General features: G+C 39.4%; 2 protein-coding genes across 2 annotated transcripts; both read right to left on the reverse strand.

The window, feature by feature from the left end:
- Positions 1-221: 221 nt before the first annotated feature.
- slc22a13a (solute carrier family 22 member 13a) lies at positions 222-14,068 on the reverse strand. The gene is made up of 19 exons (XM_027282558.1): positions 13,377-14,068; positions 13,191-13,294; positions 12,959-13,113; positions 12,689-12,857; positions 12,391-12,511; positions 11,453-11,547; positions 11,154-11,368; positions 10,925-11,033; positions 10,631-10,837; positions 5,736-6,120; positions 5,544-5,647; positions 5,279-5,433; positions 4,651-4,819; positions 4,440-4,560; positions 3,850-3,944; positions 3,525-3,736; positions 3,048-3,156; positions 1,958-2,164; positions 222-1,476 (listed from the first exon to the last, which is right to left on the reverse strand). The coding sequence occupies exons 1-19, from the start codon at positions 13,749-13,751 to the stop codon at positions 1,407-1,409; spliced, it is 3,177 nt and encodes a 1,058-aa protein (XP_027138359.1). The 5' UTR covers positions 13,752-14,068; the 3' UTR covers positions 222-1,406.
- Positions 14,069-14,721: 653 nt separating this feature from the next.
- LOC104927954 (serine/threonine-protein kinase OSR1) lies at positions 14,722-27,671 on the reverse strand. The gene is made up of 17 exons (XM_010742148.3): positions 27,159-27,671; positions 26,369-26,481; positions 24,351-24,459; positions 23,092-23,233; positions 22,241-22,296; positions 21,909-22,018; positions 21,680-21,781; positions 21,294-21,427; positions 21,119-21,167; positions 20,948-21,013; positions 20,699-20,821; positions 19,523-19,558; positions 19,214-19,363; positions 18,581-18,686; positions 18,424-18,492; positions 17,877-17,941; positions 14,722-17,744 (listed from the first exon to the last, which is right to left on the reverse strand). Exons 1-17 carry the CDS (start codon positions 27,226-27,228, stop codon positions 17,670-17,672), a joined length of 1,575 nt encoding a protein of 524 aa, XP_010740450.1. The 5' UTR covers positions 27,229-27,671; the 3' UTR covers positions 14,722-17,669.
- Between the last annotated feature and the right edge of the window lie 238 nt (positions 27,672-27,909).

The raw sequence follows: 27,909 nt of genomic DNA on the forward strand, positions 1-27,909 counted from the left end.
AATACCAAATAGCATCTCATCTAGTTCATATTAAAACTCAAAAACATGCAGTTATGTGATGAAAAAGCAAATATAGAAGCAATAATGTGGCATTCTGGGATGTTCTCATACCTAACACTAGGAAAGTAGCCCGCTGGCTTTTACTGTATTTTTATTATTATGATGTAACATGTATTTCAACAAACATACATTTGATTACAAATCATGTGCTTTTTAATGAATTAACAAAATTAAGAACAGATTTACAGTCGTGCATAATGTGTACATATTCAATAGAATTTTAAATATGTTATATAAAAATATTTTGAAAGGATATATTAAATTAGATAAAGTAATAATCAACCAGATCACTGCTTTTGGGACATAAAAACTCTCCATCATCCTGGATCCCACCGTCCCCACAGCTCTGTCTGGAGACCTAACTGACCTAACAGGTACAGTAAAAGAAAACAATTCCTCTGAAATGGATTTAAATATTGGATTATTTTCTTTTGTGTTGTTAATTCGTGGTGTATACAGTGTTTATGCTCTCTGTCTCTAAAGTTAAAGTCTTAAAACAGCCTTAATCTTTTGTCATCCTCAGCTTGACAACAGTTCATTTTTCTGTCTATGTGACAGATTAAAAAAAAAAGAGTTGACAAAACCAAGCATCTGAAAAAAAATTGAAGCAAAATATGAAGACACTGTAGTCTGAGTTACAAGGTTTTACATGCTTTAGAAGACAACATACTGTAGTAGCAGTATGCACATTCACATTAATGGCATTTGAATGGAATAGATTGGATCCTTGACACTGAACCCTGAGTGTCATCGCAGCTCTCTAAGGTTTTACGACAGACTATAGTGTGGTTCTACACAGTAAAATAAAGTCAGTAAGTGATCATGTGAGTTCATTTGAGGCCATGTTATACAGTTCAGACAATACTTGACTGACTGTGCAAAGCACTGTATAATCAAGCATACATAGTATTGCCACATTCTTGTTCACTTGGCACATGTATCAAGTGTCTAATGTATCATTGTTGTAAGGATGGACTAGACTAGACTGACTTTACAGGCACAAAGTCCTTGTCAATGGACCAATAAAGTATCATAGTAAAGTACTCATTACTCATATACAGAAGAGCCTTTAAAAAATATGCTATACCTCCTACCTATACCTATTTATGTTAGTTAATGAGTGTTATTTGTGCACAGACAATAGAGGTGAATGGTATTTGGTTTGTGGATAAAAAAAATGTCAAGAGGATAAGTCATGCTGTCATTAAATTTAAGAATTTGTCACCATGAGAGCATGAATAATTATCTACAGCAAATTTCATGTTAATGTGGCCTGTAGTTACTTGGACCAATGTGGACAGACAGCTGACCAATCAACTTTACCATCCTGGGTGTCAGCATTCAGGCTATAGTTTAGTAGATTTGATTTGTGAACAGTTGTTTGCTTCACTTTCCTTCCTCGGGGTGGTCTTTCTTCTGTGGGAGAAAAAAAATACACAGAAATAAGTGTAAATTATTTCAACCGGATAATGTCCCGTAATGTGTCTTTGCTCAACCCAACTACAGGAACAAAATTAGTGCTGTTTGAAGCCCTTCATTCATTCATAATGGAACATATTTCGTGTAGTACAGATTGGTTATGAATAGTTAATATATGTCAACATTTTAAAAATCTCTATTTCTATATTATTGTCTTCTTTGGTGTTAAACACAGAATAAATGCTGCATATTTCAAATAATTGCTGCATTCATTCAAATTCAAGTTGCAGGCTTTTTCTTCTTTAATTCTTTTAATGCTTTCATCTGGATAGTAAGAGCCAAATAGGCTGACAAGAAACTACTGCTACTGTGGCAAGACTTAATACACAGAGCACACACTCTTTCAGGTGAGCTGCCAAGAAGCCCCAGCAGCATGAAGTTATTGTCAAGACACGGTTTCAGCTTGCAGCTTGCTTACCCGTTGCCCTCAGCCTCATCAGTTGAATCAGGAAGCTCCTTTCTCCTGGTCTCAGGAAGCAGGAAGCAGAGAGCTCCACTGACCATTGAAAGGGTGCTGAGAACTATGGTGGGTATGGACCAGTGGTACATGGCCAACATGTTGACCAACGGAGAGAGCAAGCCACCAGCTCTACTTACAATGGAGCCCAAACCAGAGGCTGTTTGTCTGAAACAGAAACATACAAAGCTGAAAAGTTTTTCACTTTAAAGATAAAAATATATAAAGTTACAAATATCGGCAAATTAATAGTAAACATACAGGTGTGCTTTAGTGGGGTCACAACCAATCAGGCGTGTAGTTGTATTTTATTGTAGTGTAATGTTTGACCTGTTCTTGTACTTAGACCAACAACTATTTTTTAAATATAATTTTATAGTCATTGCAGAGCATCCAAAGATGGCCAGGTCATGGTTAGGCTGAATGTCTTTGGAATAGGTTAGCAAAAGCCACTCAAAGATTACAGTCCAAAAACTATGCAGAGTCAGGCAGAACCAGAATAGATGCACTAGTGATCCCTCAGCTGAACAACACTTGTCATATACAGGAGACACCATGGAAAGATGCGGTTTAGTTCAGTTTTTTTAACTGTAGTCTATGCATCACCTTATATTGAATTAGCCTGTAGCATGAGTTAGAGCATGAATGAATCGGGACATTGCCTCTTCCCAGAGTTCTTTCTTTAACTGCCTAGCCAATAACTTCTGTGGTTTGTTGCCAAGCTCAAAATGTCTCTGTTTAAGTTTCAGAAGTGTCTTGCCAATTTGTTCCTCTAAAATGGAGTTGTATTCATATTTTAACTTAAAAATGTTATTATAATCTGTTTGGAGCAAAGAGGTTTTATAAGCCTGTTCTGCAGCTAGCAATTCCTTCTCAATCATGTCCAACCTGCCTCTCTTAGTCCTTTTCAAAGTTTCTTTGTAAGAAATAATTTGATATAAATTTTGAGTGTCTCCCACAGTACTGAATCATTCACCTCCCCATTGTCAGACCAACAACTAATTGACTGAAGTTATGGCTCACTACAGTGAGATGAAACGACTCAGCTTACCGAAAAGATGTTGGGAACAGCTCCTGAATGTACACAGTGCATACAGATCCTGCCCAGTTCATGAAAAAACGTCCTGTGGTTACTAAGGCAGTCACAGCAATGGCATTACCTTGAACAGAATAACACAAGAAATATTTCTTGAGATATTTCACTAATAAGTGATATGAATAACAACAATCATTGTTTTTAGTCATACATTTTCCACAATTTATATAATAGTAATATTGAACACAGGCATACTAGCGTTTGTTAATCAAACAAAAAACACAGCTGTGGCTGGAGGGAGTTTTGACTTTGACCTAATGTGGGCGCTAGATGAAAAGTCAAGGTACACTAACATCATTGGATACACCATGTGGGAACCATCTGTACCAATCCATCCACAGATGTTTGACTGTGCACCAAAGCATATCTAATATCCATATCTAAGTGTAGACAAAAGCCAGAGAAACAGCATCAGTGCCTCAAGAGCTTTACCTTGCACAGCTAGTATCAATAGGCACAAGAATCCTCCAATCAGAAGTGTTGACATCAGTGAAATTTTTCTCCCCAGTGCTTCTAACAGCCAGATGCAAATTATATGAGCTGGCAGTTCAGTCAGACCAAACATGAGCTGGGTCAGGAAGATGTCCAGGCCAAAATTTCCCACATTGAATTGAAGGCAATAGTAGGCAACATTCAATGAGAACCTGAGGATTTCCAAGAGAAAAAGTATTAAAACTAACAAGATTCTGAATATGAATCTCAGTGCATTATTCATAGGCTCAGTAAAGTTTGATGTACGTCGTAAAATGTAACTTACCATGCAAATATTACGGTAAAGAAATACTTCCTAAGCACAGATGATTGGATAAGAATTTTTATGCCTCTCTTTTTCTCAGTTTCTTTCTCAACAATCTGTAATACACAGGGGGGTGAACACAGTATCATGCTAACTACTGCTTATGTTAGCACATCATTCAGTTTTTGCTTACACTGTGTCAGAGAGGTGATGAACTGTCTTAAATTGTTAACACTTCATACACAGTAAAGCTGACCCTCGCATCTGCAAGTGCGCTACAGGCCGTGTGACATAACTTTCTCACAGGGTGAATGTGTGCTGACATCTGTGTGTACATTCAATTTTTTGTGATGCACAGGCTAGTCCCATGGATGTACAGTATATCTCTTATAATACATCCACAGCTTGTCTGTTTTTTGTCCTAAATGACTCACTGGAGTCCAGTATCAATTGCAGTGTTTCCAAATCATCTCTCTGACACAGTCTACTGTAAGTAGCTGAGGTTCTAGCATGACTGTATATATTATGTTATCTGCATCATGCTATTATGGGTAAATAGTATGTTTCATTAAAGTTTTGATACACTGAAGTTTTTTGTGAAGGGTAAGTACCATATCCAGCAGAGACTCTGGGAAAGTGCGTTTGTTGATGGCTGCCACTTTGGTTATCAGCTGTTTAGCCTCTTCTGTCCTTCCTCTGTTCAACAACCATCTGGCTGACTCTGGAATAAACCTGTCAGAAACAAGGACACAAGGTGACACTATGTGACATAATAAATTCAATTTTTTCAGTTCAAGAGTAATAAAAAGAGATAATGCACACCATATGTAAATAGCAATCACTGCATGTGGAGCTGCTGTGACTAGTTGAGCCAGTCTCCAGTCTCTGATGAAGTAGATCATACCAGCGAGGGAAATCTGTCCAACTGCACCGAATAACTGAGTCACACATGTTCCCCATGATCTTCTGGAGACCCCAATCCATTCAGTGGCTAGACAAAGGAAATCAATCATAGTTAACTTGAGTTCTTTAGCCTGATATCCAAATCTGACAAAAATAACTAAATGGATCAAAACTGACATTTAAATGGGGTATAAAAACAAATGGGTAAAAAAATAGGTTAAAAAAATAGGAGTACAGTGCATTATATCATTAAATCTGTAGGAATCTTTAAATAACAATTTAAGTCTACGAGTGCCAAAAATGAGCGCTTAAGTTGATGTACTATTACATAACATGATAAGAACTACAATGCTGGCTGCAGCGATCTCACTCAATGGTGAACCAGTTTGCTCCATAAAGAATTCCTCTGTTGTAATTAAGTATAAAAGATCCTTACTAACTTATCTGTGTCTGTAGTTATACAGTATTAGGATAAAGACACAGGCTAAAAGTTCTATACATTGTTTAACAAAAACTGACAAAAATATATACTGTATGTATACTGTACCTAATATGATAGCATTAAGTCGATAACCTCCATAGCCAATTCCCACCATGAACTGGGATGCCAAATATAAATAGAAGTTGGGACATAATCCGGTTGTTACAGTAAAGATGAGCAGCACAAAGACTGGAATCTGAGCTGCTCGTTTGCGACCAAACCTGGAACAGATAAAACCCCTCTGGTTAGCAGATGTAATTTTTTCATGTGTGTGATGGATTTTTATTCAGCATCAAGAACAAATATTCTGTATTATTTCCAGCACACTTACGATTCAGCAAAAGGTCCAAATAAGAGACAACCAATAAGAATGCCAGCCATAAACACTGTTTGTGCCACTTCCAACAAATTCGCCTGGTCACAGACCAGATCAAACTGCAGAGAAATCAAACCAAAGAAGGGTTTTATTGAGATAATTTAATATTAGTATAATAAACGGCTATGAGACATACATATCACTTACATCAGTGACTATGGTGGCTTCATACAGTGTGCTGTAGTACACCCATCCATTCTGGCACCCTGTGGTCTCATTGAGTCCGTACTCCCTGATGGCACCAATGTTCCAGTCCACGGGGACAAACATCCGACACTTGCTGAAGGTCCCATCCTCCTCCTGGGGCAGAGTGAGGTTCAGCTGCTCATCTGCAGTCAGATTAGGATCAGCTTGCAGGATCCAGTCTGTGTTACAGTGTCGCTCTGGATCAGACTGGGTGAAAAGCACACTAGCAAAGTGAAAAGGCAGAATAATATTTGGGCAGCAAAGAGTAAAAAGAGTGATCTTCTGAAATAATCCAAACTCTCCGATATTACAGAGGATTTCCCCAAAATCAGCCATGTTCAGGCAGCTTAAGGAAGCTCAGTGATGCCGCCGGTAGATGAACTTTAAACAATGCCCATTAATGTTTAAACCCTGGACTGTGGTTTTCAAGAAGGATGAGACAGCATTTAAATAGATTTGTCATTGTGATTGCTTAACCAGTTGTGTCTCTCTTGTATCTTTCTCTGTGATAATAATACCTTTATGCTTTGGCCCTAGGACTGGAGTTAAACTTACCTCAACTTTCACTGATCAACAACTTACACATACAACCTCTTCTTTCCAGCACAGATAATACATACAGTGTAACTTTGCTTATATCTCAGGGAGTTCTGTTGATCTTTCACTAACTATTGCTGACTTATGAAACCTTAACAGTGCTCTTACATGAAAGGTAAACCTGTTATATAATACAGAGTGTATTGTAACTTTAGTGAAGTGGTTACAGTTTATTACTGTGTTCTGTCAAGGATGTTGATATAGTCTTATTATGCTTATGTCTGCAGAGAAGTCAAAACTCTAGCCACCCTTGTAGTCTATTAAACAACTTTATTATGAAACCGTGTTTCCGCTCGTGGTCTTCATCAGGGTCATCATAACAACACGTGTAAAACAGGACTACAAGTGTTGTAGGAGTTTTAACTTCTTCAGACCTTTTTACTTTTGCAAGCTTGTGTCAAAAACATCCATTCAACCACTAAACAACCCAGCTAAAACCTCAGTTTAACCTCAACAAACTAATTTCTCCATGTATGTTATGTCTCATGTCAAACCTACATTTAGCTTTCCTGACTAATATATGAAGTAAAACCATGCTGTAGTTACCACTGAATTACAAAGTGTTTCTATAAGTAAAAGGTTGTTCATGTTGTTGATAGGATGTTCATTACGGGGGCCATGCGTCAGCACATTTTTTATAAACGGATAAGGAGAACTTTGGATTATATTGAGATCACATTATTATTACTCAGTGTTAAAACATAAATATCATAATAACTACATCCAGTGACCTCTGCTGCTCTCTGTGTTTTTCATGAATCCGTATGCTCTTTGGATCAATAATTAAGTAATGTACACAAGTCAACGGACTGATGGCCCTCAGACTTTCTGCTTGCAGCTGCACTATTATTGCCCATGCACAGTGGTTTACAATCTGGCGGTTGGTACCAAGTGGCTGTGAGACGAAGCCAGTACTGAAGTGCCAAAAAACTGTAGTTCCTCTAACGGCCACTTGAGGCTGGCTACAGAACGAGCCAGTCTCCATTGGCCTCATGTTAAAATGTCCAACTTCACAGCAGAAGTAATCATGTTTACAAAAATAGTTTTGATCTCTATAGCTAATTCCACTCTGTACTGGCAACTTTACTGCGGATGAATTTTTATAAGGCTTAAAGTTTTGCATAATGAACAGCATGGCTGCTTTGATTGACAGGTGGGTGCTGTTACAGATGGTTTGTTTGAGTGACCAGGCTTCGTATAGCCTGCCTCAGCTCAACTGATGATCCACATTTTGGCCACTTTTTAGATTAGCTGGGAGGCAGCAGATGCAGGACTGCCCAGATGGCAAGACGGTAACGGCCAGAGCCACCACACTGACGTCACCCACATCTGTGGGTTTGTTTTATACAGTGTATGGTCAGGACTCATAGAAGAGGTCAAAGTATGATTACGAGTATGTGAAACAAAAGAAAACATACACAACTTCTTTGGACATTTCTCTAATGTTTGATTTTTTTATGTCAAATATAATCCAGTTATTTCATACTTTTTAAAAAATATTCAGATGAAACAGTATGTGAGAGTAATTTCTTAGTTGAACTGTTCACATACAACCTGTGACAAAGAATCACAAGTATAAATGGCTTTTTATTGAGGTCACAAGTAAATGAGTTCTGCTCTGCTCTGATCTCAAATGAAATGTAGCTTTACACACTTTATATTTCTTGGCATACATTCTAGTATAATCAGGTAGATGTCTGGTCAATGTGAAACTCAACAGCATGTAAAACTGTAAAACTTCTACAGTATGTGTTAATGCTGTATTGTCTGACAGTTAGCCATATCATAAAATCAGAAATCATAAAACAATACCAGCTTGTTTTCAGACTGATAAGAAGTTGTTCAAAAGCAGCTGAACATGACAACTCTTCATACTGGAACATTTTATGAGTGCAGGCTCACTAAAGGCAGTTGTCTCTGGTCAAGTTTTGAGCTGAGATTATTTGCTTTACATTTAATTTTGGCATGTTTTGCATGAAGACATTTCTTTATTTTTGTTTTTTTTTTTATGATTAAACCAAATTAGCTGCTACTGTAACATAATGAGATACATTGGTTCTGATTGTAACTTCATTGAATGCAAAAAAACAGGCTGCTGTTCGAGGTATCTGCTATCTGTTAGACTTTCTTACAAGCAAGTCAGAAGTACATTCTCTGTAATAAATGTTCTATGGTTTCCAGAGGAACAATAACAGCAGTAAAGACAAACACGCTGGGTGACTCAGCAACAATGAACATACAAGGCTGTCCAAATGAAAATATGCAACTCAACAATAGAGCTTGTGTCACACTCAACATGTAAAAATACAGAACTCTGACTAGAGTTTGGTAGATTTGCTGCTCTTATGCTCAGTCGTGTTAGTGTCACTTCTGGTATTCTTGTTGTTCATGTTCCTGTAATGGAAAGAAAAACAACATTAAGATTACGTAATCAGACCTTTTTACTTGTTTGACTTATAGTAAAAAAATGTAATGTTAAAGGGTGGCATTTAGCTCAGTTGGTAGAGCAGCTGCCCCATGTGTGAAGGCTCAGTCCTTGCTGTGGAAGTCCAGGGTTTGAATCCGACCTGTGGCTCTTTCCCGCATGTCATTCCCCATCTCTCTCTCTCTCTCTCTCTCTCTCCCCACATTCCTATCACTCTTTAGCTGTTTCTATCAGAAATAAAGCTTGAAAAAGGCACAAAAATTTACTTTAAAAAAATAATAATGCAATGTTAATCACTACTAGTCTGTTCATCTATGTAGTTTGAGTAAAACTATAAGCAAAGGTTTTGGGAATACCCCAAACTAGATTACGACTTAAAACTACCACAAGAATAGGCAACGTGTGCTTCCCTCTGATGTCCTCGGCTGCTCCGCCTCAACTTTGTGATTTCCCTGATGGACAGTAAAGTAAAATGCAGTGAACTATAGCTGCTGTTAGCTAATGTTAGCTCAGTTTGTTAGCCAGGCTGTCTGGATTGTGAGCTCAGAGAACCAGGGGGAGTGTTAGTCTTTGTACCACAGGCGTTTTGGACCACTGGGAAAAGGAGGAGGGCCAGGGTGGCGATGTCACTTTAAGAAGTAACAGTAGACTACAGACATCCCAAGTTCCAAAAAGTCATTTCCGGGAGATGGGGGGGTGATGAACTTGGCATACCTCGACATGTCGTTTGCAATCATTAAGTCTGCCGTGGGAAATGCTGAAATCACTGTTGCACACAGTGCACCTTGCCATGGTGTCATCATTCCTCACTTTAACAAGACAAGGATATACTTTCGTATACTCTGCTGTAATATGAGTTTTGTATTTTTATTTTCTTACTGGAGGATTCGCCCTCTGCCATTTCGCGAGCTGCATTGATTGAAGGAGTGAACACAGAATTTTTAAACCTGTGGCGATAAATAATAAGTCGGAGAGAGTACATCGAAGTCCCTCCCACAACGAAAGCTTATTGGTGTATTTTGCTGACCAAACCAATCGGCGCGCTCTCTCTCGCAACCAGTCGCCCTGAACACGAGAACACGCTGAACAGAGTTTTCGCTTGAATGCATGCACGGGTGCTTCATGTAGCTCATTGTATCTCAGTCTCACGCGCTCACCCCCCTCCCCTCCTCTCGCCTATGCCTGCGCAATGTAACTGAAAGTAATCCGAGCATGATGCGCGAGGTACTATCTTTTCTTTATGCTCGCACTCGCATTTTTTTTAATCTCTCTCGCGTAATCCAAAATCCGGGATGTTTTACCTAGCTCGCGGGCATCAGGGAGCCACTGTTAATATCAGGGAGACTCCCGGAACTTCCGGGAGACTTGGGATGTCTGAGACTATTTGGGTTACTGTTCAGGCAGACAAAATGGCTAACTTAGCTAATTTCCTAATTATAAAGATTATCTTTTTTAATTTTTTACATGTTTTGTATATTTATGTCTTATTGTGATGTATGTATTGTATTTCATTTCCATATTTTTCCGTTTATTTGTTTTTTTTTTTTAAATCTTCCCTTTTTAATTGTGTGTATGTTTGGTGACGGACTGCTGAGTGCAATTGCCCTTGCAAGGATGAATAATGTTGTAAGGATTGACCTGAATTAAGGATTTATCCATGAATACAGACTAGGACAATATGGCACTTACGTAATGTAATATATCATAGACAACAAGTATGACATTGATCAGAATCTAATCCAGTGCAGATGAATGTCCCTGGTTGGCCTGTAGTCGACCTCTGATTAAACCCAACATTGCCACAATTCCTCAGTAAATCATGCAGCTTACTTACCAGTTGCCTGCAACCTCATTAGTTGAATCCGGAAGCTCTTTTTTGCTGGTCTCAGGAAGGAGGAAGACAAGAGCTCCACTGACCACCACAAAACTGCTGAAGACTATAATGGGTATGGACCAGTGGTATGTGGCCAACATGTTGAGCAATGGAGACAGCAGGATTGCTACTCTAAAGGCTATGGAGCCCAAACCAACGGCCGTTTGCCTGAGAGTGGAGTTGAATTTCAATGATATACAGTGTATATGTAGAATATCTATGATTATATATTTTGGATTATTTTATTTTGTGTACCTGACAGAGGTTGGAAACAACTCCTGAATGTAGACCATGCATACTGACCCAGCCCAGTTCAGAAAGAACCTTCCAGTGGTTACGAGGGCTGTGATAACAACAGCACTGTCTAGAATTAAAATAAAAGTTTTAAAAGTACATTAGTATATTAAACCACTGACAGTAACATGGATTTATTGTCACATACTGAATGTGTAGGACATTGAGGTTTGACGATTGAAGGACACACCTTGTGGGAAAGCCAGGGTTAAAAGGCAAACAAGACTGCCTATCAGGAGGGTTGAAATTAGGGATTTCTTTCTCCCTATGAACTCCAGGACCCAGATACACAGGAGATGTGCTGGTATCTCAGAGAGCCCAAACAGGAGCTGGACCAGGAAGATGTTCAGACCAAACTTACCCACATTGAGAGTAAGGCAGAAGTAACCTAGATATAATGCAAACCTACAAAATACAAAAACACAAACATGATACACAAAAATGATCAAATCAAATTAAAAACAACTTTTCAAAATGTGCTTAACTTACCAGGCAAAAGAAATGATGATGAAATGTTTCATCAGGACTCTTGAGGTAAAAATGACTTTTATTCCCCCACTTTGGACTTTTCGATCCCCAGTCACCTGAAAGGTGAATGTATCATTATAATATAGAAGACAAAAATATGGTTGGTAGCAATTTTGCAGTTGATCATTACTATTATTATTATTATCAGCAATTGTACTTAATATAAAGGATTGTTATCTGTCACTGTCTTTAAATTGATCTTCAAAAGGTTCCAAACCATTTCGTCTTATTTAACCAACAGGCCTGTCAGATGAACTTAAGCACCCCTTCATCAACAGCGCCCGTTATGTTCCAAATGTGTTTATTCAGCTGGATGTTTCAATCATTTATCTATAACTTTTAGCCAACTATTTCAATTGTTTATAGGTTCAGCTATGTCATATTTTGCAGTAAAAGAATCTAATATAAATCTCAAATTTATATTTGATTAACACTGTCTCTGAGTTTCATGAGCCCGGTGTGTTGTGCTGGACAGATTCACTGAGAATTGCCCAAGGTGGCCACGCCCTAAACATACCCTGCTTTATTGTGTATTTTACTCTAAATGGGTCCATAACTAAAGATCGAGGCTATAAACTCATAAGGAAACTGTTTACTGTGGTAATAAGGTCAAGTGAGAAGTACAGTCATTTCTCCTTAGGTCAATACAATTGCACCTTTTTGTTACAGCCAATGGAGCTGCCCCCGACTGGCCATTGGAAAGAATGCAGGTTTAAGACGCTGCATTAGCTTCTCTTCACAGACCCAGAAGCTCTGTCCACTAATCATATTAGGGGTGGGAGTCATGGCCATAATCTCGGTATATGTTATTTTATATCATGGTGCCATTATATGCTGTTATATATATATATTCACTGATCTGAAGTCTTCTTGATCTGATGAAACTCATTTTGACTCACCTCCTCCAGCAGATTCTCTGGGATTTTCTTTTTATTAATTGCTGCAACTTTGCGTATATACTTATTTGCTTCTTCGGTTCTTCCCTGTCCAAGCAGCCACCTTGCAGATTCAGGAATCCACCTGAAAAGATTAATCATAATCCAAATGTCACAGTCACATTGTATGAAGTAACACTAGAGCTATGAAGCCAAGACCACACACAGCTAAACTGGATTTTGCTGGGTATGACCAGGAAGTGGGTTAATGTCCAATTACAGCACTGTGATTAAATTAATATTCAGTATCTACAACACATACCATATGTACAAGAATATAAAGGCCTGCACTCCTCCCATGACATATTGTGCTGTTTTCCAATCATGAATAGCATAGACCAGACCAGCCATGGCAGATTGTCCAAGCGCTCCAAACAACTGGCTTAAACAGGAGACCAAGGACCTTTGGGTGACCCCTGTCCACTCGGTAGCTAGAGACAGAATTTAACACCAAACTACTTCAAAGCGATAACAAACAGGATGATTGTGATATTGAGCATAAGAAAACAAAGAAGATACATAAAACTCATACCTAATACAATGGAGTTAATTCTATATCCTCCGATTCCAACTCCAACTATGAACTGTGACAGGATGTGAATATAGACGTTTGGAGCAACACCAGCAACCACGACAAATATCAGCATAAGGACACTTGGTAACTGGGTGTTTTTCCTGCGGCCGTACCTAAAGTTTAGAGAGTGGGTGTCCATGAAATGAAGGGTTTGAAGCACATGACCTAATACATTGTTTTCATCACTTACGATTCAGCTATAGGTCCAAAGATGAATGAACCAGCAAGCAAACCACTCAGGAAGACTGTCTCCACAACTTCAACCATGTTAGACTTGTCGCAGACCAAGTCAAACTGAAAAAGGGCACTGTCAAAATCAGTCAGCACAACTGATGCCAAAGATGAAATGTCAAATCACATGTGAAACTTAGCTTACATCAGTGACTATGGTGGCTTCATACAGTGTGTTGTTGTACACCCATCCACTCTGGCACCCTGTGGTCTCATTGAGTCCGTACTTCCTGATGGCACCAATGTCCCAGTCCACAGGGACAAACATCCGACACTTGCTGAAGGTCCCATCCTCCTCCCGGGGCAGAGTCAGGTTCAGCTGCTCACCTGCAGTCAGGTTAGGATCGGCTTTCAGGATCCAGTCTGTTTTACAGTGTCGCTCTGGATCAGACTCAATAAAAAGAAAACTACAAAAGAAAACAGGCAGTAAGAAATTCGGGAAGGCTAACCCGAAGGTAAGAAGTTTCTGGAAGAGACCAAATTCTCCGATAGTTGTGAGAATCTCTCCAAATTCCACCATTTTCACACAGCAAATGATGTGCGAAACAAACTCGGGTAGACTGCCTTGGTCTTAAGTCATGGTCAGAATAAATGTTTAACCATCTGACCATAGTTGGTAACTAAATGTATAAATGTGTCAGCACGTATCAGGGCTACAAGTAAACCCTGTTATAATGGTTGACCCGTTAAAGCAAAAAACTAAACACAATGATTTGCAATTTTTTTCCAACCGTGGACTAAAGTGACAAATATACATATATACTGTATATTTTAACTGAAATTTGTCTCAAGCTATAGCGATGTCATATTCCCTATTTGTGGAGCTAAAACACCAGACTGCACTGCTGCACATCCAGAGAAACCTCTGCACGTGAGGGGCAAGGCCTAAAACCGACGTTAAATGCCTGTGATCTTCGATCTCTCGGGTACTGTCTAGGATATTACTATATGGGCTCAAGAACACTTTGGAAAACAGTTTATCACTGCATCTACAGATGCAACTTATATTAACAACATCCAGAAATGCCACTGACTTTACTAGGCTCAATCTCATCTGAAATGGATTGTTGGAAGTTAGAAAAGTGTGCCTGATATCGTCTGACAAGTCTGCAATGCAGTTTTTAGAAAATTTTGCATGTCACCATCAGAATGGGAAAGAATTTGTGTCCTCAGTTCCCAAACAGTTACTCAGTGATGTTAACGGAAAATGTGATGTAACACAGTGGTAAAACATGACCTCGCCTCAACTTTTCTTTCTTGAATGTGTTGCAGGCATCAAATTCAGAATTATTGCATATTTACAAAAACAAACAAATAAAAAAAAAAAAACAGTTTGAACATTTAATAGGTCAAAAAGATTTGCAAATTATTGACTTCTGTTTCTAATTCCCATTTTACGCAGTGTCCCAGCTTTAAAGTTATCGGGGGAGTAATGTAAACCGGGCTGTAAGACATCACATTTCCATTAAACATTGTTCTCACTCGATGAATTCCATCATGTGACTTTATTCATCTGATGAAACTTATCTGCATGTGTTGACATTTTCCAATAAACTGTATGTCATGGAATCTCTTTCATCATCACAAATATTATGCTTCTGTTGATGTACATTTTATAATTAATCATATTTTTAAAATATATAATGATCTGTAGAAAAAAAGTTTAAAGTGAAAAATGTACTTGAAATGATTAACTTCATACTAATTATTCAGTGACGACCCAAAGATGCAGAATGAATGGTTTCTGACGAGTCAACAATAAAAGGGAAAGAAATTTAGAAAATGTAACGTTGAGCTCAAAGCCTCTGGTGATTATTTAATCACCGCACATCTACACACACCCACACAGAGAGATAAGTTAACCTCAGACGGGGTCAGTGAGAAAAAAATGCATATCATGACATCAGAGTGTGATTACAAGCCCCATGTAATTCCAAACATATGCATGTTAACAGATCAATAAGGTGCCAATTAAACAAATCATTTGTGCATGATTAGTGATGCTCTGACAAAGGCCAACAGTGGGAAACACTACAAAACAAATTCAACTGTCTACTGAACATGACAAGTCTCAATCTGTTTGCCTTAATCAATATTTACAAGTGAAATGTTCCTTTTTATCTGACATGTACACTTAAACGGTCAATGCATCTACATCATTACATACAAACTTCATGATGTTTGTGTGACAGTGCATGGAGTTGCCATCATACGTACATTTACATCATCTTTACATACACCATTTACATCAGTACCTGAACTTGGAGCCATTTCACAGCCCTTTGCAAGTGGTACAAAACAACCATACAGCTACACTGGGAGTGATGAGAGTGATTTGATGGTGAGTGTTTATAAAGCAAACAGACTACAGTACTGTCAAAACAACTCTTCTAGTGACAAAAAAATAAGTAATAACTGGTCTCTGGAGAAGTTTAAAGGGTTACTTCACCCAACATATGAATGTGTTACCTCTAGTGTTACCCAGACATGTAGATAGTTTTGTTTTTGTTTTTTTTGCTGAGGTTTTAAGAGAACCCCTCGAGATACCTGCAATGCCTCAAGAGTCTAGCTAGCCTGTCCGAGGGTTGCTGAATGTTAGCATGCTAACATGCGGATGTGTATTAGACATAAACTTTACTGTGGTCACCATCTTTGCGTGCTAACATGCTAAATGCTAACATGCTCACAATGGAAAAAAAATGTAATGCTAGCACAATCTTAGCTTTAGCTATAACACAGCTGAAGCTGCTGGGAATTGTATTTGTTTTAAAGGTGTTTGGTCATAATCCAAAAGTACTGTACAAATTGACCTGTTAACAGCACTACATTCAAGGTTTAGGAGTCACCACGGTCAGTAGGTTTCATTCTTTCGGGAACACAAATATAGTTATCAAATTTCAGTGAAATTCATAATACTAGATTTTGAGTTAATTCAGTCAGAAACATCGTGGTGGACCTTTCACCTCTATCATATTAGAGGCAGAATACTACATCTCCAAACCTCAGCAAATAAGACCAAAACCATCTGCATGGCTAAATACCACTAAACTACTGCTACCACTAACAATCTATTTTTTATTTTCGCAATTTGGATGAACTGCCCCTTTAAACTTTACTTCAATTAGGTAGAACATGTTCAGTTTTTGAGCGTGCATGCCTCTCCACAGAAGTTCACCATCAGTCAGCCTGTGACACGAGCAGCCCCAGGCTCGACACTCATTGCCAGCATTCAGGATTCTTCCCAGCTGTTAGATCAATAATGGTAAACAGGCAAAATTACCTCTTACAAGGGTACATAGAAAACAGCAATTAATACCCGTGTGTGTCTTTTGGTGTGTTAAATTTTCACTTTGTTGCCTGCTTGTGAAAATCAAAGTAAACCTCTCACTGCAGGTTTCTAAAGCTGCCTGTTCGGCTGGTTGACTTTACGAACTCCGCGTGAGGTACAAGCACAAAAAGCAGTTTTATTCAACCCAAGAGAAATATTCTCAGCAACCAGTGGTCACATATGGTGAAACAAAAAAACCTATTGCATAGTACAAGAATATTAGGCATGTCTCAATCTGTGAAAAGAATCCTGTCTTTGAATACATCGACAAAGTGTAGTAACTGCGGTTATGGGACAGAGCTGTTGCAGTTGATTTGTGTATATTTTGAAAGATTTCAGCGGAGCAGTCAGTGTCTAAACTTTGACCACACCACACATTGTGGGCTGCCTTGTACAGGAATCTGATAGTTTTTATATTTTAAGTAAAAATCCATCTGAATTTACAGAATTATAAAACTAAAACTATGCTACAGCGAGTTTTTAAGTTATTTGTATCAGATTTAGGGGAGTTTGCTTAAATTTCTTGGATAGGCGTACACGGAATACGCCCAATAATCACAGATGGACTATTTTTTTTTCTTCCACCAAACACATTAATAAAATCAATAGTTTGACTAACGAAGGCTAGATTTACACTTTTCAATTTCAGTGTAGGATTAAGTGCCATTTAAAAGTGGCATGAGACTCTTGAGTTTTGTGGCACAGTTGATTAAAAAAAACTAACAGACAAAAAAAAAAAAAAAAAAAAAAAAGGCAATCACTTCCAGTACTGGCAGGAGATGGTTTGGATTGTGCTTATGTATGAAGAGGGAGAAAAAAAGAAAAAGAAATTACGAGTCGATATAGTTGATTGCATCTCTTCTCCCATTTACTGTATAAGCGCACTGTAAACGTTTCAAGTGTGATTCCTGTGATGAACTGAGCCCCTTCTCAATGTGGTCCTCATGCATCCTGCAGTAGTGTCACACTCCTGCCAGCTTCATGTCTCCTCCTCTTCATCATCTTCCTCCTCCTCATCCTCTCTTTGGCAGTAGTGGTTTCTTGGAATTGACTACAATGCAGCTGTGCAAAACCATTAGTTTCTGTCCTTTGTTGCTTGCTCTACTTGACTTAACTGATGCTGAGCTGCGCAAATCCGATGAGTTTAACATCATCAGGAATTTCAGATTCCTCCACGCCAGAAGCCTGGAAGAGAGGATAACTTCAGGAACTGTACCGAATATCTTTAAATATATCATAATAATATCAGACAAAAACCTGTAAAATATCTAAACATATATTAGAAATCAGTGGAAGATTCATTCTTTGTGTACTTACCAATTTAAAAGTCACATTTTTGTTACTGTGAGGATCGTCAACAATCTTTTGCAAATTGGCAGCAACTAGACAGAAGACAAAAGGAAGTGAGAGACCTCGTGAGATGACCGGCTAATTTAAGAACACATGACATGACTGTGCCATCATGATCGGTGGTGAAAACAGGAATTAACCGGTTTTGGAACTGCACACTCACTGTAAAATCATAAACCAGCTGTGTTCAGATCATAAAGTACTGGTGGTTTTGCACGCGTTAGCACATTTACTTTTTAAACATATACATAGACATTTTTCCAAAATATTTTAGATTCCTTAAATACACGTTGCTTTCTTTCTGATGATTTCAGCAGTGCACTAATAGTCAACTTACAGAGGTAAGTAAGCAAAACAGTAAAATCAGGTGCCAACAAAGACAAAACACACAATAAACGCTAAAGATGAATTTAACTTACAGGATTACAGGTTGCCATGATAAGTTGTGATAATAGTGAACAGTGATAATTCGATATCTTGGCTGACTTTATAAAGACTTATATCTCTTACTTACCAATGACTAAGTCCCTCCCATCAACCAGACCTGCTGAGACCAACTCCTGAGAAACTCCATCAGCAGAATCTGACACAGAGAGGAAAAAAAACAAAGAGTTAGACTTCAGTCTCTTAGAACATGATAAAAGAGAAAAAGCACAAAGATGCATCCTAACCTCTGCCGGACATGAACTCAAATCGGATGTCATTGAGTTCCTTCTTGAGATTCCTCAGTCTCAGGACGAGGCTTATAGGAACACTGGCGTTGGCTGCAGCTGGATCCTGCAACAACACAACAATGAAGTTACTACTGTACTGATGGGAAATTGGCCCAGTACTGTGTGAGAGCACTGCAGCCGACAGCCATGAAACAGTTAGCAATGTGTAATCTTTGAATGCAATTTTGTGCCATCTATGTACGTCCACTAAACATGTTTATTTTTGTTAAAGAGTAAGTTACTTTTTGTTTAGCCAGACACAGCTGTTATTTCCTTCAAAGCCACCAAAAAACTGTAATTTTGCATCACAGAAGACGAGACGAGACTTGCTAGTCTACCTGCCTCAACTGGTTAGTTAGTTTGTGTTATGGTGTAACTTTGGAGTTTTAACAGGTTAGTTCAATATTATCTTGAAGTTAAGAGAATTTAATTAAGGACCTATAAGCACAAAAACAGAAGAGGTACTATATGTCTAACTTTTCTTTTCTGGCCACAGGTCATACACCCTGCCCTAAACTATGAACTTTAAGAACACATTTGCACTTTGTGATAATTTTCACTTATGATCACTTAATTAGATTTTCTGTTTACCTGAGCAGCGGGTGCATGTGAAGGACTCGCTGTTTGAGCGGGAGCCTGTGGTGGAGCATCCTGTCCTGTCTGGCCCACATTTGCAGGGCTCTCGTGTGCTGCAGCAGGTGGCTGCAGATGTCCAGTGGAGCCATCTGCTGGTGGAAAAAGCTAAGAGACACGAATACGCCAATAAAATCAGCGAGTGTTTTGTGTTTTACATGGATGAAAAAGAGGACACACACACACAGGACAGTCATGCAAATCGCTCTGTCAAGGCATTACGATAAATCAAGATGTTCAGGTCATGTCCACTATAAACAGACTCACCTCCATATTCTGGGACCCGTCCTTGACTCTGGGGGACTGCAGAATGGACATGACAGATTGTCAGGATTAAAAACATGCAATTCTCCTTTTATCCCCACGATGTATGGAATGATGGAGTATTGTAGGATTGAAGGAATTTGACACAAAGTGACTTTAAACACACGGCTCAACTGAAAGTTCAGATAACAGAGAGTAAAATCCCACACCAAGACATGAATTGAGCATGAACACACAGTGGAGAGAATAATTATAAAAACAGGTGATCTGAGCATGTGCCTGTTACCTCATATTCTCAACAATTATGTTGAAAGGGCAAACCTTCTCAAATTATTAGGTACAAATCTTTTTCAATCTGAGGCCATGTCACACCCCTAAACAGGCAGTCATTGTACATACACTCAACTTTTCTTTAGTGCTACAGTACCATACAGTTTGTAATATTTGTTAATACAAGCATCAACATGAAGCTTATAATACAACAAGGCAAATGGTTTCTGGGCCACATAAAGCAATTCTCAACATTAAGATACATTTTTGGAATCTGGTTTATGTTTAAGTTGAACTACCTGAGTAGCCTGCACTTGAACTACACTGGCCTGACCTTAAGGCTGCATTCAGACACAATCAGGCACTGTGGTTGTCCGGTGGCTTTACCTATGTCGTTGTCTCTCTCTGAAGTGAACAAAGCCAGAACACATCAGGTAAAGTATCAGAGTTCAGTCCATGAATCCAACTGGATAGCCTCGGCGACTGTGAAGGGATTTAAGTGTCTGATTGGCGGCAACAATGTGCCGTCAGGCTACGTTTTTCCAAATATTGGATCCAGCATCTCCACCGCAGGTTGCCGTGTTTTTTTCTGGACATCCCTGCAACCCGCAGTGCTGCAGCCAAAACACACTAGCCCTCAAATGAATGGAAAAACCTGTGTTTTTGATGCAGCGCCAGATTGTGTTTGAATGCAGCCTAACCCTGAGAAAAGGCCTCAACATAAGTAAATTCCTGTTCCCTGAGAAAGAGACCAAGTCCAACTGCACCATCTGCTGGCTCAAGAGTGTGTGTGTGTGTGTGTGTGTGTGTGTGTGTGTGTGTGTGCGCACGAAGTGAGAAACACAGTGTAGTGGCATTATAATGTAAACCGGATTGACTGTTTGAAGACGCAGAAATGCAGAGTCTCACCCGCAGAGCTGCCACAGCAGCTTTACCCTCCTCACTCTCCTCGTCCAGCTCATCATCGCTCCACTCCCAACCGCCGTCCTCTGTCTTGTGGAGACGGCCGCTCGAACCAGGCACGCGACGCACCTACACAACGCAACACTTAATATCGACTGATTCATCGCCTCTTTCTAGCAAATCCTTTTCAGAGTTACATGTGATGTTTCCCAGCATGCATTAGGCAACAAAATGTATTAGTAATGAGTATCAAACCTTTTTGGATCGCTCTGTTATAGTCGGACCTTTATATAGGAGCCTCTCCTGCAAGTACTCGTTGTTCTGGAACAGAAAGACAAACATTTCTTACAGGAGCTATAAAGATTTATCTTAGAAACACACAAAATAAATTCAGTTTATTTATATAATGAGTGATGTAAGGCTCACTTTGGCTTTCGTGAAGAATTTATGCTTCAGCAACTCAGCTGCAGTTGGCCTAAATATGAAGAGAGACACAAGGCTCTTTATTATATTCACTGCACACCCGTGGACTCTAATGGAAAGAAAAATAAGCACAGCTTTAATCTGGCATTAAGAAAAAATTGTGTGAGGATTAACTCACCTCTTTTCTGGATCCTTCTGTAAACACAGCGAGAGCATCTTCCTGAAGGACTTGCCGTACTTCTTCACCATTTCCTTGTCTGTGATGCCCGTCTCCAGACAGGGAGGGTCGTTCTGCAATGTCAGCATCAGCACCTACAGAGAGGCAAAGATCAGCTTCAGTCAGTTAACCAACTGTTAATTAAAAACTGCGGGAACCTTCCTCAAAGCCACTCTGCAGACTGACCGAACACAAACAACTGGACTCCAAAAAGTTTCTTCAGAATTTAGGTGTTTCCATAATATGCACGAAGCAAAGAAAACTCCCTACAATGATGTTAACTTATTTTGTCAGCAGACAGCTGTATCTTGCATAACTTAATGATAAGTGAGTGCACCCACAGTTACCTTCATCGGTGGGTATTTGTGATATGGTGCAGCCCCAGTGGCCAGTTCAATGGCTGTTATCCCAAAACTCCAGATGTCGGCTTTGTAGTCATAGCCGCGGACCTGCGGATTAAAAACAGAACCAAGTGAACAAAGCGCTCGAGTCTTCCTTTCATCGCTGACTTATGAGGCATTACGGAGAGAAAACAGAGGGAAAGAAAGAAAGCGACTACAAAACAAGCTTTCCCACCTGCTCCATGACCTCGGGGGCCATCCAGCAAGGCGTCCCCACAAACGTCTTTCGGACCTTGTTCCTAGTCATGTCTCCTCCAGCTGCTAGAAAGGCACTCACACCAAAGTCTGGGGGAAAACAGAGAAAAGCACAAACTCATTTCTAAGAAAAAAGCCCTGTGATTTTTTAAAAGCACTAGGTTGGCCTTGTTTGGTCAAATATACGATGTATGAGAAACTGTATACAGAGGTGAGGTGGAGCTCTAACTATGCACAGACTTGCTGAAGGAAAAGAAATGAAAGAAACCACTGTAGATGCAATAGAAAAAACAGACAATACAAACACTGTACCAGCAATTTGCACTGAGCCATCATCCCCAAGAAGAATATTTCCAGCCTTTAGATCCCTGTGTGAAAAGGAGGAGGATTTAAACATACAAACAATTAAGATGTGAAAAGTCAATGACTGCACCAACAAAGGAGTGGTTAGCCTGTGCATACTGACATTGCAAATGAGCAAACATTCTTGCACACACTCACGTTAGAGGTGCACCTTCGATCTGCTTCATTTGAATCCACCTGATTCCTGTTTGCATACACTGAGTGCAAACTCTGCTTAAAGAACGGGAGTGGATTAACCTGACCTCAACCCCCTCCACCCGCTTTCTGCTTATTAGGTGTAAGTGAGTTAGTGAGTGTCTGAGCTCAATCATCAGCTTCTCTCTCTGTCGACTGAAAATACTGCCCACTCACGAACCTCTCTGACTAGAACATCAGATACATTTTAACACCACAAAATCACTCATTTGACTTATTCAATGAAATAAAGAGTGTAACATAACACCATGAAAATATAACACCTTTCAAAATTACATTAATGTGACCATAGACAACATCTCTGTAAGCGGCATGAGCCTGTTTAACTTGCAACATTTACACCCGTAACACAACAAGGCACAGAGGATATATTAAAGCCTCTCTTGTCAGTGGTGGTTCGTAGTGTTCCTGCGAGGAACTTTTATGTAAAACAAACCTCCTCAATTATGCATTTTCACTGTATTAAATATTGAAGAAGCGAGGTCCAGTTCAAACCACACGCTCTCTTATGCTGGGATGAAAGGCTCTGTGCCAGAGTGAGCTGAGACAGCAGCGTATGAAGAGTGCTTTGCCCTGCAGCCCTGTGACAGATCGTTAGATCTCACCGATGAATCTGCCCGTTTTTGTGAAGGTACTCTAGCCCCTCCAGGACTTCTTTCAGGATGGTGGCGATGCTGGCCTCGTCCAACACTCCAGTCTTGTGCTCGCCGCGAGAGATGATATGCTTGATGATGTCCAACACTGAGCCTGCGAGAGAAGGCAGAGGCTTGTCACAAGACGTGCTGACAGTACACGGGAGAAATGTCTGGTTTGGAGAGTATTTAAAGGCACACTGAGTGGCATTTATCTGGTAGTGGTTTGTACTATAAACAAACCTCGCAGCTGTGTCCTCCTTCTTAACTCAACAAAAGATAGATTGCCAGAACTCAGCAGAGTGCACCAAGAGGGAGACTGCACCTGCATGTACCTAATATATACTTATTTATGTTGATGTCAGTTGTTTGTCTATAAATGGATTGCTAGCTGTTAATAAATTATCAGAGTGAAAGTGGCTTAAAAAGGGATCCAGCCCTCAAAAAAAAAAATCAGTAAAAAATTAATACTCAGAGCATTGAATGAGAAATTAAATACAATATTAAAATAAGTAAGAAATGCACTTCTTTTGGCATCATTGTAAACTGATGAAATTGTCAGATATCATGTGACTAACTTTTACATGGCTTTGCTTGAGCAACACTGAGGAAATACGTCAGTCGATATTTACCAAGAAACTTATTAACTTATTCTTAGAACATTATTAGTCATAATCCTTAAGATTTTTATGGAGTCAAACCTTATTTCAAACATAATTTATGGTCAGCAGTCATCCAATGTATTGACCTTCTGAAACAACCTCTTTATACAGTAGTTTTCATTGTTTTTAGCAGAGTCTGCCATTGCTGTGCTCATTTCAAATAGCCTACCTATGCACACGGGATTCTCACAGGAAATGATTCATGTAACGTTACTATTTATAATTTCGTCCCTATGATATCAGCGTCACTGTTTCTTTGGCTGCACTGTAAAGAGACACCAGTTGCTCTTGTGTTGTACATCTCAGTATTATATCAAGTTTTTCCACACATGTCCTGTTGTGTAAGAAAAACAGACCGTCAAACAAAAATGCTGATCCAGACTTGCAGGTATAAAGTCAACGGCACCACCAACAACACACACACTACTACTACTGGGCCAGAAACATTTCAGACCCAGCCTTATTTGAGGTTTTTTCTTTGTACATATGACCAAGAAAGTCAAAGTCAAGGTGAAGATAAGAGTTAGCAATGTCAAGTCAGAAGCAAAGTTTCTTTTTTACAACACTTACCACCACTGAGCAGCTTCATCACCAGCCACAGTTCATCCTTCACCACAAAGGAGGTATAATAAGACACAATGTTTGGGTGGTGGCACTGGCTCATAGCCTGGATTTCTTTCTGCACAGACAAGAAAATATGGGATACAAGGTCACACAATAAGCAGAAATGGTACAGAACAAAGCACTCACTAAATATTTATCTTACTTAAACTGAAGCTTAGCTAAACTCTGTCATAAGTAGGACTTGATCTTCTGATGTGAATTTACGTAATCTAATAAATCTGTACTAAGTGTGGTTTGACTGAGAGAAGCCAGTCCCTGCGATCACTCGCCTGACCTCACAGTTAACTTGTCTTGTTTAAATGATCCAATCCTAAACCTGTACATCTGACTCCAGACAGTGCCAAGCCACCAGGCCAAGATGTTTTTAACCTGGACAGCAGACAGGTGAATTCAGGACCTTGATAGATTATATGAGGACTTGGAGACGGAGCAATGCAATGAAATATTTAAACATAAACATTTCAGTGTTGCAATGATCGTGCTAGGATGAGGAGGCAATGACTGATGCAGAGTCATCCCTTTGACGTTTTCACTTATTCCCTCTGCTGCACAGCTGAAACAACAAACAAATCAGCACAAAAAGTACATTAAAAAATAAACTATAATAAAATCCTCTTTGTAACTGTATGGTAGGGTCGATGAAACAATATATATTCCATGGAGAAGAGATAAAAGAAACCAAGATAGGGGATAGATATTTTGCTGTACGATTCTATAAAAGACGTTTATGGCTTTGCTGTATAGCAATATTAGATTTACAGGGACTTTGCGTCAATGGGATTAATCAGCTTGATATGATGAGTATTAGATTTACTGGTTATTTTGTCCAACAGGTGATTATGAAAACTAACTTTAACCTGTTGTTCGTGTGCTTTTTCTTCACAATATTTAACTTGATTGTGACTGATTGGGGCCCAGAGATTTATATTTCCCCAAACAAGATAAGTACAGCAAAGCTAATACAATATGATCAATTCATCAATCACTTGCTGAGGTGAATCACAAATCTTCATGGATCTCATCTCAACATTTCAATGTAGTTACACTGTTTTAAAGAAACAAAACAAAAGAAGCAGCACTTATTAAATACACATTAGCCTTTGTGTATGTGCTTTCCCCAAAGCCTAATAAGCCTAAATTATAGGCCTATTCCACGAAAATGTAATAATTTCTTCTGATGTTAGCGAGCACACAATATACACTGCTATGTAAATATAAATTTAAATGTACCCTGGTTGGATTTCATCACTGTTGCACACTACAGTGTTCCCAAACTTTGGTTTGACAGCTGATCGCAGTGAGAAAAGCCCAAATAATAATAATAAGCTACGACAAACTTATTTTCTTTTTATGTATTTTTATGGTTTAACTTTCTGTTTCGCATGCATCCTGCATGCAACAGACTTTCGGGAACTCTGAAAATCTCAATCTAGGCCTTTCTACATAAAATAACATGTTAAATAACATGTATCGTGAGTTGTATTGAAGTTTATACTGTTTAGAATAAGAGACATTGTTTACTGTTGTAGTGACAGGAGATAACTTAATAATACAGCCGATAACTTTCAGCTATGACTTTCTCATTTGAGTGTTTGTAGTTGTGTGACATTCAAAAGTTAAATTAAGTGAAAAAAACATTATTTTAATGCTCATAAAGAGAAACATTGTTCCACATGTGTTATATAATTAATTCACATTCAATTTGTCTTCATAATGTCCATCCATTCATTTTCTGTAACTGCTTGTCCTCACTAGGGTCGTGGAGGGGGGCGGGGGCTGTCTTTATGGTGTGTCTTGTGGATTTCACCCAGCTCTAGTGCTCAGTGGTGGTTGTGGTATCAAGCTTTTGATCTGTCCTTGAACGATCTCACCCCACACAACTCCCAGCAAACACACACACACACATATATATAATGAACATCTGGACTGCAGATACGGGCCCACACATTGTCACAGAATCTTACCAGGAGTTCATCCATGCTAGTTTGACACTTTTCCAGGTTGATGCGTTTGATAGCCACCTTCTCCTTTCTCGGCTTGCAGTAGGCTGCCTGGACGACTGCGGTGGCTCCGCTCCCTGAGGAGAACAACAACAAGAAAAGTGAAACCATCGACATGGAGGAGCAAAAGAACCTTTGACATTTGAAGACAACCAAAAGACAACTTCTGCTAGTTTGTAACAGAGAATACAGCTAGTGTGCAATGTGAGAACATACTACATTTAAATGGGAACTAGTCTATTAAATTGGGAACTAAGGTCGTTTACAGTGTGAAAAGAAATCCTCTAAACATGCAGCAAAAATGCAGCTGAGTCATAAAAAACTGGAGTTAGATACTTCTACATGCTCAGACATATCCTTTTGTTCAAAGTCATAAGTCACGTTACCTAGACTGGAGTATGTCTCACTATAATCCGTGTCATACCCTCAGCAGAGAGCACCACCCTCTCCCACAACTGACGAATATTCACGCACTGTAGGCTAACTCACGTTAGCCTGCCGTGTAGCTTCACGCTGACATTGCTGAGAAGCCATTTCCCCTTCGCTCGACAACCAGCAGAAACCTTTCATTGAATCCTGCGAGCCGGAGGGAAACTCCACACAGCTGTGAACCTCCCTGACATGTAGCTGCGGGTTGTAACCGGCCTTCCGTTAGCTTCAGACATGCTAACAGGCTAGTGGCAGTTGGCAGCCGACGCCGCTGCACAGACAGGGGAGGCTAAGGATGCTAACGTTAGCGAGCTAAGCTACTCACCTATCACCTCGTTGAGCTCGTAGTCGTCCCTGTCGATGGACCAGGACTGAGAGGACTGGTCGTCTGCCATGTTGTCGTGGTTTCAAGTGTGTAAACAAAGCTTCTAAATAATAACAGAGACGCTGTCGGGAGTAATATGTTTGTGATTACTCCATTCGGCTCCGGTGATGCTGTCTGCTGCTGTTCCGCTGACAACTCCAGCCGCTCCTGTCAACACAACTTTACGCGCGGCTGACGCATTCTGTTACGTACGCGCTCACCCGGCGGCACAGAGATGTCGCCATCTTGAGTGTGGCAAAGACTGCCAGCTAACGTCTGTAAAATACGAACAACTCGGAATATAAAACTTCCCGAGCTGGACCATACGTAATAATTATAGTTTTTAGACCACGGTACGCCAGTTAGCTTAAAACTGTAGTCTTTAGACAACAGACATACGTTATATGAGTACACTCCGCACCTGTACAACTGGGTACAGTGTGTTAAAGTCAACAGAGGGCGCCAATGCCTCTACTGTGGGCCTTCTTATTCCCCACAATTGCATTCAAAATGTTACCAAATTAACAAAAGTAAAGCTGTCTTCATCATGTAGAATGGCTCCTGTCAGTGTTGTATTATATTGCTACAATAATATTATCAGTGCCTTAAAGGTCCAGTATGTAAAATCTAGCAGAACTTTATTATAAAACTCATAATTGTATCTTTATTGGTGTATAATCACTTGAAAATGAGAATTGTAATATGTTTGTGA

This window comes from Larimichthys crocea, chromosome X, assembly GCF_000972845.2.
Source record: "Larimichthys crocea isolate SSNF chromosome X, L_crocea_2.0, whole genome shotgun sequence".
Lineage (NCBI taxonomy): Eukaryota > Metazoa > Chordata > Actinopteri > Sciaenidae > Larimichthys > Larimichthys crocea.